The following is a 14565-nucleotide window of genomic DNA, read 5'->3' as shown; positions in this document are numbered from 1 at the left end:
TCCATGTTTTCAGGGATAGAGCTGCCTTCATGATACTCACTCTAAGGCTTCTGCATGATAATGCTGGTCCCTCTGATAACCACCATTCCAATGTTATTTTGCTGGCCCTCCGGGTACCACCTCAACAGATTCACCCACGACAAAATTCGTGAAGGGCTCAAAGCCACGCAGAATCCTTTACACACGTCTCCCACCATTCAGTTTGAGTGAAAGTTTCTTGTCCATGATCTTCTTGAGCTCGCGTGGTTGGGTTTTGCTCATGTTTCTCGGCAGGGTTGCTTTTTATTTCTCTCTGGACTGTATTGGTGAGCCGCCGCCTTGAGCTACAGTCCGTGTGGTCCAGGCACACCCACAGTGCAGGTGGGGAGGAAGGATTTTGACCTAGGGACAAAGAAGGTGCGGGCAGGATAGTTCCAAGTCAGGCTTGGAGAGGAACTTGCAGCTTCTGGTGTTCCCATGCAGGTGCTGCCCTTGTCCTTCTAGGTGGCAGAGGTCACGGGTTTGGAAGGTGCTGTCAAAGGAGCCTTGGTAAGCCGCTGTCTCTGAGTGGGTTTGTCTTTCTTTTAAACCAGAGAGTGGTTAGGATGCGGTATTTGCTACCAAACAGACTTCAGCAGTTCAAGAAGGTGGTTCACCACCACCTTCGAGGGCAATTAAGGATGGACAATATAAATCAGCAAGGCTCACACCCCCATAAGAATAAAACAAGATAGTGTGGATGCATTTAAGGGAAAGCTAGACGAACACATAAGAGAAAAGAGATAGGGGGATATGTTGATGGGTTGAGATGAATAGGGTGGCTCCTAAACACCAGCATGAGCCTGTTGGGCTGAATGGCCTGGTTCTGTGCCGTAAAACTCTATGTATTTTTGTGCAGTTGTGCCCCAATTCCTTGGCTCCAGTTCCATTTCATTCTTCTTCTCATCCTACACCTTAACAAGAAACTTTTTCTCTTTCTTTCTAGGTGTTAAGGAGCGCACGCTCCAACAACTTATTGGTACCAATGCCCCTCCAGATCCTTCCTCCCCTTCTCGTCCCTCTGACCCCATCCCTTCTTCTAATCTCAGCTCTTGCTGTATATTCGCTATATCCTTTGACCTTCTCCTCTCTGATGCTGAACGTTCTATGCTCAGCAAAGCACTCAGTTTTATCTCCCTATGCCCTCACCTCAATGGATTTTGGTTTTGGCACAATGTTGAGCTCTTCTTCCGTCGCCTTTGTCTCTGTTTCACTTCTTTGGGCAGGAGGGCTCTCCCCATTCAACCAACCCTTTCACCCACCTCCAGTGTTCTCCTTCTAACTGGCCCCTCCATCTGGCCTCTTACCTACTCTTGATCTTTTCATTGAGAATTGTCTGTGTGACATCAGCCATCTTAATTTCTCTACTCCTCTCACCCACTCCAGCCTCACTCCTTCTGAACTTGCTGCACTTGTTTACTGGATTAATACCTGGATTGGGTGAATGTCTTACAAGGAGAGGCTGGACAGGCTAGGACCTGTATCTGCTGGAGTTTAGACGAGTAAGAGATGACTCGATCAAAACATATAAGATCATGTGACAGGGTGGATGTGGTGAGGATGTTTCCTCTTGTGAGAGAATCTAGAACTAAGGGTCACTGTTTAAAAATAAGGGGTCACCCATTTAAACAGAGATGAGAAAAACATTCTCTCTCAGAGGGTTAAGAGTCTTTGGAATCCTCTTCCTCAAAATGTGATTGCTGCAGACTCTTTGAATATCTTTAAGGCAGGGGTAGATAGGTTCTTGATAGGTAAGGGAGTGAAAGGTTATTGGAGGAGGCAGGAATGTGAAGTTGAGATTATTTAATGATGGAGCAGGCTCGAGGGGCCGAGCGGCCTACTTCTGCTCCTAATCCATATATCGTATATCCGTTCTCTCGGGTCCAACCCTGACTTTATTATCAAACCTGCTGACAAGGGTGGTGTTGTTGTTATTTGGCGTACTGATCTCTAACTGAGTGCCAACTCTCAGACACTTCTTCCTACCTCCCCCTGAACCATGACCCCACCACTAACCATCAACTTCCCAGGACTGTTACTGACCTCATCTCCTCTGGAATCTTCCCTCCACAGTGTTAGCATCTAATTGGTTCGGTTTAATGAGTGTTATATACCCAGTGCTTGAAGGTGATAAGGTGAACAAGTGCTGGGTGTTGATTTGTTAATTATACTCAATTGTATATAAGGAAGAGTTATCTGGGATGCTTTATAGACCCCTTTCAACACATTTTTGCTTAATGTTTGTAAGTTTCCTTTAACATTTGATGTTTTTTGGTTTGCAGTATCCCTTTAAGGGGCTGCATCTTGTTTTGTCCCTTGTTTTTCCCTAATTTAGTTTAACTGGTTCCATTAAAAGTACTGGCTGTCTGGGGTGTTAGAGGGAAGAAGTTTGCTCTGTAGTGGGCAATAAAATTCTTTACCTAAGAATCTTGGTCTCTGTGCATCCTTCACATCCAGGCTTGGGAGGTAACCAACGCACAGCCTCCAACTTCATTGACCCCCAACCCCACTTCTACTCCCTTCCCAAAATCCACAAACAGGACTATCCCAGTAGACCCATTGCTTCAGCCTGTTCCTGCCCCACTGAACTTATTTCTTCCTATCCTGACTCTATTTTCTCTCCCCTTGTCCAGTCCCTTCCCACCTACATTTGTAATTCTTCTGACATCCTGGCTCTAACTGCCTCCTCCTCACTATTGACATCCTATCCCTCATACCTCCACTCCCCCCACCCCCACCCCCACCCCCACCCCCACCCCCGGCCAGTTTGAGGACTCTCCATTTCTTTCTTGAACACAGTCCAGAACAATCTGCATCCAGCACCACCCTCCTCCACCTGGCTGAACTTGTTCTCTCATTGAACAATTTCTCCTTTAACTTGTTTCATTTCCTCCAAATAAAAGGTGCGGTTGTGGGTACCACAACCTAGTGGTCCACCTAGTCCCACTCCCCTGACTTATTCCTATAACCTTGCACATTCTCTCTTTTCAGGTAGCAATCCAATTCCCTTTTGAATACCTCAATCGAATCTGCCTCCACCACCCTCTCAGGAAATTTATTCCAGATTCCAACCATCCACTGGGTGAAAAAATTTTTCCTCGCATCACATTTACTCCCATTGCCAATTATTTTGAATCTGTGCCCTCTAGTTCTTGATGTTCTCTTGAGTGGGAACAGTTTCTCACTATTTACCCTGTCCAAATCCCTCAGGATCTTAAATATCTCTATCAAGTCTCCTCTCAGCCTTCTTTTCTCCAAGGAAAACAGTCCCAACCTCTCCAATCTATCCTCATAGGTACAGTTCTTCATGCCTGGAATCATTCTTCTGAATCTCTTCTGCACTCTCTCCAGTGTCTTCACATCCTTCCTCAAGTATGGCACCCAGAACTGGATGCAGTACTCCAGATGATTCCTAACTATTGTCTTATACAAGTTCAACATGACCTCCTTACTTTTGTACTCAATGCCTCTATTAATAAAACCTTCCTTGTTCCAGTCATACTCAGCGCACCCCACAACTCTTTTTCCAGTACATCGATGACTGTATTGGTGCCGCTTCGTACTCTCGTCCGGACCTGGAAAAATTCACTTTTGCTTCAAATTTCCACCCTTCTCACATCTTCACATGGTCCACCTCCAACACTTCCCTTCATTGATTTCTCTGTCTCCATTTCTGGTGATTGACTGCCCACCAATATTCCTTAGAAACCCACAGATTCCCACTCTGAAGAAGAGTGATATTGGAATTGAAACGTTAACTCTGTTTCTCTCTCCACAGATGCTGCCAGGCCTGCTGAATTGTTCCAGAATTTTCTGTTGTTATTTCAGATTTCCAGCATCCACTGGAAATCTGCAGTAATCTGCTTTTATTAACTTGTATTCCTTATTGTGGCCCATCAAGAGCTGAGATTGGCTCATTGATTTTTTTGGGGGGAAAAATATACTTTAGTCATAAAATATCTGAAAGAACATTACAAAACATTTCAAAATGACCATCACAAAAACTGCAATCGTATTAAACTTTACCACATAGATCACGAGGTGCTTTAATACAATCAATGAACATTACAGACATTTCAATATGGTCATTAGAGACAGTCAATGGTATCTGAGTTATCGACATAGATCATGTTGTACTCTTAGGTCCTTCAATACAATTATGATACATTTAGTATTCACTACATACATTCCTTGTGAGTCATACTTGTTGATTGATCTGATCATCTGTCAATCGGACCCCTGAGGTCTGCTAGACCCCACCCTGGGATTGTTCAATGACAACAGCAAGGCCACAACTCTTTTGAGTCAAACCATTAAACTAAATTTATCAGGGATATAGTAAAAAGCAGCCCCTTAAAGGGAAACTGCAAGGACAAAGTTCAAAGGAAACTTACCAACATTAAATCAAAAAGGCTGTACTTGGACAGAAGCAACTCCCTCCAAAATGAAGAGGTTGCCAGTGAATCACTTCAATATATTGGCAGCCTCTTTTTTCTGGATTTCCAGCATCCGCAGTTTTTCTGTTTTTATCTCAGCCTTTTTGATTCATTGTTGGTAAGTTTCCTTTGAACTTTGTCTTTTGAAGTTTCCCTTTAAGGGGCTGCTTTTCATTATATCCCTGATTATGTTTAATGATTTGACTCAAAAGAGTTTACAGCCTGGCTGTTGCCATTGAGCAATCCCGGGGCGGGATCTCGCAGACCTCGGTGGAGGAGAGAGAGGGGGGGTCTGATTGACAGACGATCCGACCAATCAACAAGCAACCCCTGGTTATTGGCAGCGCTGACGACGAATCAGCGATGTGAGGATGCGGTACATCCGCTGCCGAATGGCATCTCAACCAATCAATTGGTAATAACAACCGGATGAGAAAAAATGTTTGCCGCCATCCTCAGAAACTGACAAGATGTTTAACGTTTTGCTCAGCTTGGTATCTCGGTCGGTGACAGGGAGGCGATGGCGTTTCCTCGCCGCCTTATTTCTGAGATCATGACAACTGGATAACCCGCCTACCCCTCTGTTATTATTCCAGCCAATCAGAGCATCGAATGTATTAATTGACAAAGGTGTCCACCAATCAGCACCCAAAGTGGTGTGGATCCCGCTCCATGAATGGGACAGAACCTATCAGCAGCCAATAGATTAGGCCGCTGCCTATGACTGACGTGCACATTGACAACTAACTTGGACGCATATCTTGATTGACAAGCATTATAACCAATGATCATGGAGGGCGGGGTTCAAGTGTGGGGCGGTGAGTAGATCCCGCCCGTCGCCGATTGACATTGCACTTAGCCAATGAAACCTGGAGACCTGTGATGGACAGGCAGATGACCCAATCGGGCTGGAGGGAAGGGTGGTGATGCTCCCGCCCAGTTCCGGCCTGCTGATCCAGGCGCCCAGTGACAGGCAGACCGAGGCCTGGTTGTGAATCTTTTCATTGTAAAAGATCCTGCCGCTTGCCCGCTTCCTTTCGCCCGTTTCTCCTGGTCGAGGCGGCAGTTTGTAAGCCGAGAAGATGCCGGCGGTGTCCAAAGGCGACGGGATGAGGGGGCTGGCGGTGTTTATCTCGGACATTAGGAACTGTAAGTGGTTGCAGATGGACTGGGAGGGGGGGGAGGAGGGCAGGCAAAGCCCTTCAGCCCATTTATAATTCATCTGGCCCACCACCCCCCCCCCCCCCCACTTTATTGAAGATATCAAAACCCTTAAATTAATTAATTGTTCAATTAAGTATTTAATACATGTCAATGTGTAATGTGTTTCCTGTCAAATGTAGATTTTTCTCTGTGGGTGTGTGGGTTGTGGGTGTGGGTTTCCACATCGCGCCGTGGAGCGCTGTCACCCCCCCCTGGCAACGGTGGCGGTAGTTCCGGAAGCTTCTTTCGGTCTGACCCGATCCGGACCCGATGACCGCTTGTTTTGGAAGCGGGCAAGGTTGCCAGCCAGCTGCGGCGGGGTCACGGTGGCGGTTGTGGACCCTGTCCAGTGGCTGCTACCCCCCCCCCCCCCCCCACCTGCGCTAACTGAAAGTGGGGTTGGGGACAGCAGCGCTTGATGGCTCAGGTGCTGGGTGGATTGTGGGGGAGGTGATTCGGTGGTTGCCGAGTGGGAATGCCATGTGAATGGGCAGAGCACTCCATTTTAAACCAGGCAGGAAAAAAAATCACTGGTAACGTAGCAGATCAAACGCTGAGTTCCCTCAATTTCCATAATTATTTTACAACTAGAAGCAGGGAATCTAACCCTGTATTTATTCTTTGCACACCTTGTCCTAGCCAGCCCAGGATATTAGTAGGACAGGAAGGCAAATGTGTTAAATGCAGCAATGATTGCCCGTGCTAAAAATGAAATATTCTGTTAACAGAATCTGAGGGAAAAAGAGAGTGCTTTAAAGGTGGGTTGCAGGATGGAGACTGCCTGTCAGAAGGGTAAATTCACAGGATTCAGTCCCCTTGAGTGGAACGGTACAAAATGGGTGAGATTGATTACTCAGGTTAATGCAGTAACGGCACTACAGTAAGCCAAAATTGGTGAAGGTGTTGTGTAGTTCTAGAGTGCATTCATCACAAATCTCTGGTTAATGCATCAAAAGCCACTGCAGTCCTGTTGTAGAGGCTTCTGGTTGCACTGTCTCCTAGTTTCTCAATAGCTTAGGTTGGTACTGAACCTTGATCACCAACATCAGGGTCACGTGTACAGCTCTGTTATGTGACCACTGGTAAATGTTAATGACTGCACACTTCACCACTTCTGTGCTAATCTTTGTTGATCCAGTTTTCAGACCAGTGTCAGACTAATTTTGCAAAGGAGTAGATTGACAAGGACCAGCAACGCTTTCCTGTTGGTCTCCCCAATGACCATCAGTGTGCATTAAACAGTTTGCTCATTAAACAAACTCTGTACCTAGATCAAACAATATGATTCGATCCCAAAATAGACAAGTGATATTTGGACATCCCAATGTCTGCTTCAGTATTTTCATTGAACAAAATTGCTAAATGAGGTGGTTTGGGATTTGTCTGCTCACATCAGTAGTTGAGGTTTGAAAGATTGTACCCTTATTTTGCTGTTTCATTTGCTGTAAAATCTAGCATAAGCCTGCATTTTACCAGCCATCCAGTATCTCACTTGGGGCATAAGAAATAGCAGTAGAAGTAGGTCATTCGATTCTGCTATGACATTCAGTTTGATAATACTGTCCTTCCTCAACTCCACCTTCCTGCACTATCACTATATCATATAATGACCTTAGTATCCAAAATCCATCAACCTCTATCTTGCATATACTGAATAACTGAGCATCCACAGCTCTGTGGTAGAGAAAGTACAACACAGGGCTGCCAAACAACAGAAGCTGCATGTGATAGACAGAGCTAAGCGATCCCACAGCCAACGGGTCGGATCTAAGCTCTGCAGTCCTGCCAAATTCAGTCGTGAATGGTGGTGGACACATAACTTATTGGAGGAGGAGGCTCCACAAATATCCCAATCCTTAACAATGGAGGAGCCCAGCACATCAGTGCAAAAGATGAGGCTGAAGTGTTTGCAACCATCTTCAGCCAGACGTGCCAGGTGGATGATCTATCTTGGCCTCCTCCAGCGGTCCTCAGCATCACAGATACTAGTCTTCACCTAATTCAATTCACTCCATGTGATAGTCAGAAACGGCTTAAGGCACTGGATGCTGCAAAGGCTATGGACCCTGACAACATTCTGGCAATTTTACTGAATATTTGTGGTCCAGAACTAGCTGTGCTCTAGGCAAGCTGTTCTAGTACTACAACACTGGCATCTACCCCGCAATGTGGAAAATTGTCCAGCTATGTCCTGTCCACAAAAAGCAGGACAAATCCATCCTAGCCAATTACCGCCTCATCTCGATCATCACTAAAGTGATGGAAGGTGTCACCGACAGTGCTATCGAATGGCACTTACTCAGCCAATTCCTTCAACAGCACCTTCCAAACCCATGACTTCCCATCTGGAAGGACAAGGGCAGCAGATGCATGGGAATACCACCACCACCTGGAAGTTCCCCTCCAAGCCACTCACTATCCTGACTTGGAAATATATCGCCCTTCCTTCACTGTCGCTGGGTCAAAATCATGCAACTCCCTCCCTAGCAGCACTCTGCGTGTTCCTACACCACGTGGACTGCAGCGGTTCAAGAAGGTGACTCTCCACCACCACCTCAAGGGCAATTAGAAATGGGCCATAACATTGCTGCCCTAGCCAGCGATGCCCACATCCTGTGAAAGAAGAGAGAAAAGTAAATAAATAACCTGCTCACTGCCAGTTTGGGTTCTTCCAGGGCAGCTCAGCTTCTGACCTCATTATAGCCTTGGTCCAAACGTGGACAAAAGAGCTGAACTGAAGGGGTGAAGTAAGAGTAACTGTCCTTGACATCAAGGCAGCATTTGACTGAATATGGCATCAAGGAACCCGAGCAAAGCTGGAGTCAGTGGGGATCAGGGGGAAAATTCTCCACTGGTTGGAGTCATACCTAGCTGAAAGGAAGTTGGATATGGAGGTCAATCATCTCAGTCCCAGGACATCACTGCAGGAGTTCCTCAAAGTAGTGTCCTCGGCCCAACCATCTTTTGCTGCTTCATTAATGATCTTCCCTCCATCATAAGGTCCGAAGTGGGGATATTCGCTGATGATTGTGCGGTGTTTTTTTATTCATTCAAGGGATGTGGGCTTCTCTAGATAGGCCAGCATTTATTGCCCATCCTTAATTGCCCTTGAGAAGGTGATAGTGAGCTGCCACCTAGACCTGCTGCAGTCCATGTGGTGTAGGTACATTCACAGTGCTTTTAGGGAGGGAGTTCCAGGATTTTGACCCAGCGACAGTGAAGGAACGACGATATGTTTCCAAGTCAGGATGGTGAGTGCCTTGGAGGGGAACTTCCAGGTGGTGGTGTTCCCATCTGTCTGCCCTTGTCCTTCTAGATGGTAGTAGTTTGGTGGGTTTGGAAAGTGCTGTCAAAGGAGCCTTGATGTTCGCCATTTGTGACTCCTTAGGTACTGAACCAGTCCATGTCCAAATGCAGCAAGATCTGGACAATATTCTTGTTTGTGCTGATTAAGTGCCAGTCAATGGCCATCTCCAACAAATGAGAATCCCACCAACTCAGCTTGACATTCAATGTCCCTGCCATCGCTGAATCCTCCACTATCAACCTATGGGTTATCATTGTCTAGAAAGTGAACTGGACTAGCCACATAAACACTGTGACTACAAGGTCAGGGGCTGGATATTATGCACCAAGTAACTCACCACTTGACTCCCACAAGCCTGTCCACCATTTACAAGGCACAAGTCAGGAGTGTGATGGAATACTCCCCACTTGCCTGGATGAGTGCAGTTCCACAAGAAGCTTGACACCATCCTGGACAAAACTACTCACTTGATTGGCATCCCAACCACCATCACCAACACACAGTGGCAGCAGTTGTACCACCTACAAGATGCACTTCAGCAAAACCCCAAGCCTTCGACAGCAGCTTCCAAACCTGCGACCTCTACCACCTAGAAGGACAGCAGATGTAAATTCCCCCAAGTCTCTCACCATCCTGACTTGGAAATATATCGCTGTTCCTCCACTGTCACTGCGGCAAGATCCTGGAACTCCCTCCCTAACAGCACTGTGATGTACCTACACTAAATGGAATGCAGCAATTCAAGAAGGTGGCTCACTGGCATCTTCTCGAGGGCAGTTGGGGATGGGCTACAAATGCTGGCCTACCTAGTGATGCCAAATCCAGTGAAAGAATTAAAGTAAAAGTCCAAAGATCGACAGCCTTTTGAGTGGAGCAATTTTTCCTCATCTTGACCCTAAATGGGCGACTCATTATTCTGAGACTGTGACATAAAAACGTACTTCTAAAAAGCATCCTCCCGCGTCTAAAATTCTCAAGGGGCTTGATAGTGTAGATGTTTCAATGAAGTCACATCTCATTATCCTAAAATTTCAGAGGATTTAGGCCCCGTCTACTTGATTTCTCCTCATGGGACCAATCCCTCATTTCAGGAACCAGTCCAGTGAAGCTTTGTTTCAAGGCAAGTATATCCTTCCTTGGGTAAGGAGACAAGCTGTGCACAGTATTACAGGTGTGGGATCCCACTAATGCCCTGTACAATTGCAGTAATACTTCTTTACTCTTGTACTCCAATTTCTTTGTAATAAAAAAAACATATCATTTGCTTTCCTAATTGCTTATTGTACCTACATGTTAACTTTGTGATTTGTGTGCAGTAACAACCAGCTCCCTATGAATTTTAATTTTCCCAGTCTCACCATTTCACTTGTGAATCTTCTGCGTATGAAATTCTAGACAATGAATGTGGGTACTCTACAACTGTAAACAGCATTGTGTTTCAGCCAGGCAATCCTTTGTGAAGACAGTGGGGGGGGTGTCACTGAATAGTGATCAGAACCTGAAGCCCAGCAGATAGTTTCTCTTCTTGTTTACCCCTACCCTCCAACAAGCTTGGTGATCAATTGTGGCAAAAATTAAACAATATTACTACTCTTCCCTCCTGGATCAGGAGCATGGAGTCCCGTTGTTGCTCTCCAGCTATATTCTAGCTCGGCAACCTTGCCACAGAGTCTAATTTTGGAATTTCTGGACTAAATGGTGCTTTACCTGCTAAGCTATTAAGAATGTTGAGACACAGAAATTTAGGTTCCTCCCCTATCCCACAGCAAACAGTGTTGATATCATTTCTTGCTGTTTCCGGTAGAATACCAGAATAGTTGATAAATATTGAAAGAACCAAAATGTAGAAAGGCAGGGATTGGGACTAAATGGTTAACTGTTCAAGAAAGCCAATGCAGACAATCTGGGCCAATGGCCTCCTTCTGTGGCGTATGATTCCACGCTACTTCGCTTCCCTCCGCATCCTGAATGGTCCACCTGCAGTCAGAAACCCACAGGGCAATTACAGCTTTTAATTCTATAAGTTCAGTGCATCCCTGTTTGCTCACTAGCCACTAAGAACAGCAATCCCAGCTGCAGGAGTTTGCATAGATGAACATCTAAACCCCTGGGGAGAAAACCAAATCTTTGATCAAAACCGTAATTAAAGACCGAGGATGGCAGGCTGCATCCATTGTTGAAACCTCAACGTCAGTCTGGACCAGTTATTTTGGGTCCTGTTATTTAGCTGGTGGGAGTTTTATTTTGTATGGTTGTGAGCATAGACAGAATAGCAATGTGATTTTCTCAAAGCATCTGCACCTTGGAAAATGTCATGTATTTTAAAAAAACTTGCACTTCTTTAGCACCTTTTAGAATCTTGGTATGTCCCAAAGTGTTTTGCAGCCAATGAAATATAGTTGCTGTTGTAATTTAGGAAACACAGCAGCCATTTTGCTCACAGCAACCTCCCACAAACAGCAATATGATAATGACCAGATAATTTTCTTCTTGGTGTTGGTTGAGGAATAAATACTGGCCACGACACTGGGGAGAACACAATAATAACTCAGCATGTCAGGCGTCACCTGTGGAGAGAGAAACAGTTAACGTTTCAGGTCGATGACCTACTCTGATGAAAAGTCATTGACCTGAAGCGTTAACTCTGTTTCTTTCCCAGATGCTGCCTGACCTGTTGAGTATTTCCAGCATTTTCAAAAAATTTTTTAAATTTCAGATTTCCAGCATCTGCAATATTTTTCTTTTGTGTTGTACTGGGGAGTGCACCCCTGCTTGTCTTGGAAATAGTGAGAATCTTTTATGCCCACCAGAGAGGTGGGCATATGGGTTTTCGATTTAACATCTCAATCGAAAGAGGGCACTTCCAACAGTGCAGCACTCCCGCAGCATTGGCACTGAATTGTCAGCTAGATCTTGTGCTCTAGCCTTTGGACAAGGATTTAAACACACGGCCTAAATCGAAGGCAAGAGTGCCACACTGAAGCACAGCTGACCCTTCAGATTGGATGGGGAACTGAGGAGGAGGAGAATGGCTTGGGTGCTACCACTGTAGGTAGGATAGAGATGTTTTAATTTTGATCCTGTTAAGCAACCTTGGTGTTGGGCAAAGACTCGAGTGCTAATATATCAAACTCAAGAAATTTGAAAGAAAACACAGGTCCAAACTTGTGTTTAAAAAAAATTGAAGATTTTGGGAGGAACATACGAACAAGGAGCAGGAGTAGACCATTCAGCCCCTTGAGCCTGTTCTGCCCTTTAATAAGATCATGGCTGATCTGATAGTAATCTGAAATCTGCATCCCACCTACCCCCCAATAACCCATCACCTCCTTGCTTGCCAAGAATCTATCTGCCTCTGCCTTAAAAATATTCAAAGACACTCTTCCTGAAAAGGTGGTGGAAGCAGAGTTCCAAAGACTCATGACCCTCAGAGTGAAAAAAAATTCACCTCACCTCTGTTTTAAATGGGTGACCCCTTATTTTTAAACAGTGACCCCTAGTTCTAGATTTTTCCACAAGAGGAAACATCCTCATCACATCCACCTTGTCAAGACCCCTCAGGATTTTATGTTTCAATCAAGTCGCTTCTTATTCCAGCAGATACAAGCCGAGTCTGTCCAACCTTTCCTCATAAGACAACCCGTCCATTCCAGATATTAGTCTGGTAAACCTTCTCTGAACTGCTTTCAAGAGGTGTAAAGAATTCTATGGTTGACATTCCCAAAAGAATGAATTGGAATCGCTGGCAATGTGACAAATCCTAATTAAAACTGAAGACTCAAGATGCAGGCAGATACACTATTTACATATATTTTTTGTTGATCTCCTGTAGTATTGCAGCTTCCAAATTTAGTGGGGTTAGAGGGTAAGGAATAATTGGAACTGGGTGCACAGATGCCTTCCAGTCCTATATTAAAATAAATACTGTTATTTGGTTTTATATTAATTATAGTTAAATAGGAAAATTTAGAAAGCAGAGGGCAGAGTTGATTGGATTATAGGCATTTTTCTTGTTGATGATACAAAGCTGAGGGACCACAGTATCACTTCTGGCAGGACGATGTAACTACAGTGTGACAAGATTACATAGGCAGTTTCCATTACAAATGTGGACATGGAAATTTATAATGGATTAGCTGACACAAATATCTGCCAACAGGATCTAATGTGTTGTAGATGGGAAATGTAATTAGGCATATAACTTTGAATATTATGGATGTTTACAGAGGGAAAGAGGAGTTTGGTTTTGGGGAGGGGGGTGGTGCTGCTGCTGCTGAGGGAATGGATTGGTTGCGTTTAAAGAAGGGCTTTGCAGGGGCACTTAACTGGGTGGGGGTTCGGTGATCGATTTGGTGACTTCTGAATCAGGTAACCAAAACAAAAAAAAACATGCTTTAGAAAATAAGGTTGATAACCTTTAACATTATAGACGTGTTTTCTCCACTCTCCAGTTATTTTTCCCTTCATTTCCGGAAGGTGCTGTCTCGTGCTGAGGCACAGTTCTATGCCAATGCTGACAGAGCTACAACTGTTGAGAGCCTGTCGCCAATCATCTTCCACATACGTGCACACGCACCTTGCTGCAGATTAGCACTGAGCACCATTGCTGATGCTCACCTCCCTTGTGCACGGAGCACAGAGATCACTTTCAACATCTCTTGCCCCCACCTGAGCTCATATCAACCAGTTCAGCACTGGCAATGGACCTTAGGCCTTCTGAATGGAAAGGCTCCATTTACTGTCTTGGGCACCCTGGTAGCTTGGGCCATTTGTGTGTCATCACTCCAGCTCAGATCAGGAGTTAACACTGGAACATTGTGTTCTGTGCCACACTGGTAGCACGGCAAGTTACTGGGGAAGCTAGCCCTATTTTCAACATACAATATATGCATAAAGAATACTAAACTATTAGTGTATATTAAACCAGAGCTCATGAAGTAGGCTAAGAACATATTTTTAAAAAAAGAGTAGAAGTAGGCAGATGTCCCTTGAGCCTGATCAGTGAGATCATGGCTGATCTTACTCCACTATCCCACCCCATTCCCATATCCCTTGGTTGCTTAGTACCCAAAATATCTATCACTCTCGGTCCTGAATATACTCTCTGACTGAATACCCATAGCCCTCGGAGGTAGAGAATTCCAAAGATTCATATTCCGCTGATTGAAGAAATTTCTCCTGATCTCGGTCCAACCCCTTATGAGATCATATCCCATAGCTCTAGCCTCTCCAGCCAGGGGGAAATAGCCTGTCAACATCTACCCTATCAAACACTCACAGATTCTTAAATGTTGCAGTGTGACTGCAGTGTAGTATTGAGGGAGTGCAATGTCAAACTGAAAATTATCTCATTGCTGAGTGTGGGATCTTGTAGAACCGTCCAAAGCTCTAGCCTATATAAAGGAATTGCTTGAATGTATGAGGGAATGCATTTGAGACATTTCTGCATGGTGTGATAAGACACTACATAAATGCAAGTCATTGTCAAATGGTTCTGTTATCTGAGTAACTGGAATTTCTTTCTTAAACATACCTCTTGCTCAGATTGACTGCTAGCATCTATTTAGTGTAGATTGTTTTAACGTTGTGTATGTAAACAGC

The 14565-nt window shown here is 44.9% G+C and overlaps 1 protein-coding gene across 4 annotated transcripts in view; it reads left to right on the top strand.

Moving 5' to 3' along the window:
* Positions 1–5386: 5386 nt before the first annotated feature.
* Positions 5387–14565, top strand: part of ap2a1 (adaptor related protein complex 2 subunit alpha 1) — a 54098-nt gene continuing 44919 nt past the window's right edge. For 3 of the 4 annotated variants that reach the window (XM_041177852.1, XM_041177851.1, XM_041177850.1), the window contains exon 1: positions 5388–5603. In XM_041177852.1, the coding sequence (XP_041033786.1) occupies positions 5537–5603 (67 nt within the window). In that variant the 5' untranslated portion in view covers positions 5388–5536. Of the gene's footprint in view, positions 5604–14565 lie in introns of all 4 variants that reach the window. The other variant, XM_041177853.1, reaches the window with a different exon arrangement.

This window comes from Carcharodon carcharias, chromosome 31, assembly GCF_017639515.1.
Source record: "Carcharodon carcharias isolate sCarCar2 chromosome 31, sCarCar2.pri, whole genome shotgun sequence".
NCBI lineage: Eukaryota > Metazoa > Chordata > Chondrichthyes > Lamniformes > Lamnidae > Carcharodon > Carcharodon carcharias.
This window is presented reverse-complemented; position numbering and strand designations above follow the sequence as displayed.